The sequence below is a fragment of the Peromyscus maniculatus genome, chromosome 12 (genome assembly GCF_049852395.1).
Source record: "Peromyscus maniculatus bairdii isolate BWxNUB_F1_BW_parent chromosome 12, HU_Pman_BW_mat_3.1, whole genome shotgun sequence".
NCBI lineage: Eukaryota > Metazoa > Chordata > Mammalia > Rodentia > Cricetidae > Peromyscus > Peromyscus maniculatus.
The window spans coordinates 7,291,675-7,296,865 of NC_134863.1; the positions used below are offsets into that span (position 1 = coordinate 7,291,675).

Sequence of the window (5,191 nt, forward strand, 5' to 3'; positions counted from 1 at the left end):
GTGATGAAGATTTGGGGGCATTTCAGGGTCAGATAAAAACCTGCTGCAAGGGTATCTCCCAGGAACCTACAAGGAGGACCCCAACTAAGACTCCTAAAAATAGCAAATATGTAGCCTGAGTTCGCCATCTCCTATGACTAGGCAAGGTTTCCAATGGAGAGATTGGGATACCAACCAAGCCACATAAACTTATACCTACAATCTGTCCTGCCTATAAGATGCATGGGGGTGAGGGACAAGGGAATAAGGGTGGTACCGAGATTGTAGGAGTGGCTAACCAATGACAGGTTCAGCCTCAGGCCCATAACATGAGAGTGACACTGACACTACCTGGAGTGCCAGAGCCCAGAGTCTGGATGGCCCAGATACTTCAAATAGAACCAAACATGATTGGAGAAAAAAAATGTCAGCATAATTATGCCAAAGGATAGAGATTAGTCCTATAACTGCTGTACTCATAGGTTGGTAAACACCCCCATTGTCATAAGAGAGCCTTCATCCAGTAACTGATGGAAAAAGATGTAGAGACCCACAGCCAAACATTAGGCCTAGCTTCAGGAATCCTGCTGAAGACGGAGAGAAGGAATTGTGTAAACCAGAGGGGTCAAGGACATCACAAAGGAACTCACAGAAACAACTAACCTGGGCTCATAGGAGCTCACAAGGAGTCTGCATGAGACAGATAGACACTCTTTATGTAAGTGACAGTTATGTAGCTTGGTCTACTTGTGGGAGTCCTAACAGTGGGAGCATGGGCTGTACCTGTTGCTTTGGCTGACATTTGGGAACCTATTCCTCATATTGGATTGCCTTGCCCAGCCTTAATACAAGGAGAGGAGCTTAGTCCTACTTCAACTAGATATGTAATATGTTGTTGATACCTATGGGAGTCTGCCACTTTCTAAACAGAAATGGAGGAGAAGTAGAGGAGAATGGGAGGGGAGAAAAGGGAATGGGAGGAGAAGGGGGAGGGGAAAGTGCAGTTGGGATGTAAAATAAATAAATAAATGAAATTAATTAAAAAGAAGAAATATAAGAATCTCTTTAATATATTTACTTTCATAATAATATCATTGCAACATGCCATGGAATTTAATGAATATACAGACTTTAGAAAACATAGACTTCTCTATTAAAATTCACTCTCCTGTATATAATATTAATGACTGCACAAGAAAAAATAAATGAAAACTCCTCATTCTCCAGTATTCTGGTGAAAAATGTTCAATACAAATATACAATGTGCATAAGACTCAGCAAGTTTTATCTCTTTTGTCTGTTGACTGTTGTTTGCATTTATTTTTATTAGACCTGAATATATATGTATATATAGTATATGCTCATATATATGAATTTGTATGTGCTAGTCATATATAATATGATATATATAACATATTCATATATGTAATATCCATATTATTTATAAATTAGTAGAAAACCAGTAGCTTCATTTTAGCAAAATTGTAAGTCCAAAGTAGGCTGGACTCAATAGAAGAAACCAGTAAAGCTTTTTCTATGAGCACTGTGAACAAAAAATATTTCTTGTTTGTAAAATGTGGATACTGATAATAATACATTTAAATGGCCACAAAAATAACTGGCATATTGAAATAAATAAGAATTCCAACTTTTATCATGGCTTTAATTTTACATGGTTGCTATAAATCTACAATAATAAAAATATTAGTTTTTGGAATGCATTGCTTCATCCAATAAATTTGCACATAAATGCTTTCTGACATATGGCTTTGCAATCTGGCATAAACAAGTCTTGAACTCAATATGCTCCTCATGCTGGGCTTGAACTCATGGCATTCTTTCTTCAGTCATTATGACCAACTACTTAAAGCATGGCAAGAAATAGACGACAATAATCAGCTAACTTATGCTGTAGCCTTGTCCATCCCTAGTACTTTCATGAATGCTCTGGCCACTTCTTTGTTGCGGAGGCTGTAAATGAGGGGGTTCAACATAGGAGTAAGGATAGTGTAGAAAGCTGACACCATTTTGTCCTGATTGGGAGAGCGACCAGAGGAGGGCCTCATATATATGAACATGGCTGCCCCATAGTACATTCCCACCACCACAAGGTGAGAGGAACAGGTCGCAAAAGCTTTGTGGCGACTCTCAGTAGAGCCCATACGAATGACAGCCAGAATCACACGAGTGTAGGAGGCAATAATGATTGCTACAGGGAAGATAAGCATAATTACACAGCAGAAAAATATTATCTTTTCAAATGTCAAGGTATCACTACATGAAAGAGTGAGCAGGGCAGGAACATCACAGAAAAAGTGGGGTATTTCTCTGGCACCACAATATGAGAAAGACAATGCAGCCGCAACTTCTATTATACCATCAAGGGAGCCAAGAATCCATGAAGAAGCAGCCATGAGACCACAGATTTTATGACTCATAAGAACAGAATACCTCAATGGGTGGCAAATAGCCACATAACGGTCATAGGCCATTGAGGCCAAAAGAAAACACTCAGCTCCAAGTAGAGAGACGTAGAAGAATATCTGGCTTCCACAGCCAGCCATGGAGATGGACTTGTTGCCAGAGAGGAAGTTGAAGGCCATTTGGGGCACTGTGGTACAGATGAGCATGAGATCCATGAGGGAAAGTTGGCTGAGAAGGATGTACATGGGGGTGTGGAGTTGGGCATCCAGGTAGATGAGAAGCACCATGGTAGAATTCCCTATGAGGGCCATGAAGAAGATACCCAGGATGAGGGAAAAGAAAAAAGTATGAAGAGGGCTGTGATCAAAAATTCCCAGCAGGATGAAGTCAGAGTTGAAGGTCCAATTGTTCCACTGCATCATGAGTATCTTCACTGTGGAGATGGAATGTGTAATATTAGAGGTCAAATTGTGTCATAGAAATATCCAATTTTTCCTTCCATCTAGATATACATACAATGATATGTAAACATGAGAAAATTGTTTCTTTGAGCATCAGCTATTTTGTTTAGTGATGGGTGTGATTAAAACTTATTTTGATCTCTCTTTCTCTCTCTCTGTGTGTGTGTGTGTGTGTGTGTGTGTGTGTGTCTGTCTGTCTGTCTGTCTCTTCCTCTCTCTCATATACATGCACACATTCACACAAAAGCACATGTGCAGACACACACAGTTTTATTCTATATTCAAGTTTGACTTTGAACTCATGATTCTCTTGCCTTAATCTCTGAAGTGTTGGGATTACCGACGTGCATGCACCATCACACCTGGCTTCATATGACTTTTAAACTCAAATTACTTAGCAAATAGACATAGAAGATTACATCAAAACATATATCAAAAATCATGCAGTCAAGTTTGTGGAAGAAGTCAATAGACATGTAGTATCAATCATCATTTCATAATTACTAATATTATGAAAAGATTTCTGAGTCCAGGGAATTCCATGATGTTTCTATTACATGTTTCATGGATATTACCATGTCATATTCTGAAAATAAAATGCTATGAAGGAAAATTTAGAAATTTACTCAAATGAAATTACTAATTCTGTTAACTTACTAATTTATTGAATTAAATCCTGTTTAGTCTAATATCAGATAAAGAGATACATTCAGATACAAATTTTAGGAGTATATTAATTGAAATGTGTTGCTAATATAGAAGGTAATCATAGAAGTATGTCCAAAATAATATTTTTCATCATTTTATCATTAAAAAATAGCCTCTATATATGAAGAATCTAAGATCAACATTTCACCGGGTAAGAATTGACCATAGTTGCATACTTCAAACTTTGACTACCTATTACTTTAGCTGTGTGAATTTCAGTAATTATTCACGTCAAACAAAATTTTCCATTCATCAAATTTGAATAATTATAATATCTATATTATAAGGATCATTAAATAAAATTACATTTTAAAGTATTTTCAACATTACCTGCATGTACAAGCATTTTAAATTAAACATGGCTAGAAAGAATATTGACTATCCTTACTTTACCTCTAAGGGTGGACAATTTATTTTAAGAAGTCGGTGCTCCACAGATGTATTTTGGAACTTTCAATCTTCAGACTTCAGATTAGGAATGTTTAAACTATGTTGTCAGTGATACACTTTGTTAGGAGCTCATCAACAGGCCACAGCTGTATAATCCTTTTAAATTTCTTTATTAAGTTTCATGATTGTATTAGACAATGAGAAATAAGCAGGATAAAATAAAATATCTATATGAAAAAAGCTTTTGTCTTTAATTTCTTTCTAAAGGTTTTTTAAGAGTATGATTTTTGCAGATCTATGGATCAAGCTTTGTGGGTGAGGATGAACTTAACATGGCAAAGTCTCTATCTTAAATCTCCAATAGCAAAAAAAAAAGAAGAAAAGAAAAAGAAAAGCTAACATCTTTTAAATTTTGTTAAATATCTAATTTATTTCCTTCTTTTGGAGTACTTCTTCAGAGCCAAGACATTGGTTTTGTCTATTTCTTTCCTACTACCATATGAACAAATTTTTGTCTACATTTTACCATTTTTCCTTTATCAACCACATATGCATTATTCAGCAGCTTTTTGAGTTTATCACTATTCCTGTTGACTGGGACTTCATTATGTCCTAAATTTCTAATCAACTCAAAATAATCTATAAAGATTTTTATATTTATAATACTTGTCCAAGAAACTTAATTACTGTTGCATAGAAAAATAACTATAATCCATTGTATTTATTATTTTTATTTTCAAAACACTTTGTTATTCCTAAAAATTGTTAATTATATTTTTCTTCTTATTTTATGAAAAAGATAAGTTATTTATACTATTTTATGTATATGGTTATCTTCTTGCATGTGTGTCTGTATACTACATGCATCTAATGTCCTTGGAAGCTGGAAAGGTGCCTCAGATCCCCTGTAACTTGAGTTACAGATAATTGTGAGCTGTCATGTGGGTCCTGGAAATTGAACCCGAGTCTTCTAGAAGGGCAGCCAATGTTCTTAACCACTAAGCCATCTGTCTAGCCCCTGTTTTATTTTTTAATATTTCAATGAATTCATTCAGGTTTTCACTGCAATCTATTTTGAGTACATTCTAATCTGTACCTACTCCTGTAACTACCCTCTCTCTAGCCTTTCTGTCCTTTTCCACCCAACTTTGGGTTTTCTTCTTTTTTTATGCATTTGGTCCAGTTTGTTTTGTCAAATTAATCTTAGGAATGGGGCTTGCTCTGGCATA

General features: G+C 35.8%; 1 protein-coding gene across 1 annotated transcript; it reads right to left on the reverse strand.

Moving 5' to 3' along the window:
* Nucleotides 1-1,883: 1,883 nt before the first annotated feature.
* LOC102923500 (olfactory receptor 2M3-like) lies at nucleotides 1,884-2,825 on the reverse strand. Its single transcript, XM_006997996.2, has one exon. It carries the CDS (start codon nucleotides 2,823-2,825, stop codon nucleotides 1,884-1,886), a length of 942 nt encoding a protein of 313 aa, XP_006998058.1.
* Between the last annotated feature and the right edge of the window lie 2,366 nt (nucleotides 2,826-5,191).

What these genes read in the sequence shown, in the direction of transcription:
- LOC102923500 (XM_006997996.2), bottom strand. Translation starts at nt 2,825, where the DNA reads ATGATGCAGTGGAACAATTGGACCTTCAACTCTGACTTCATCCTGCTG.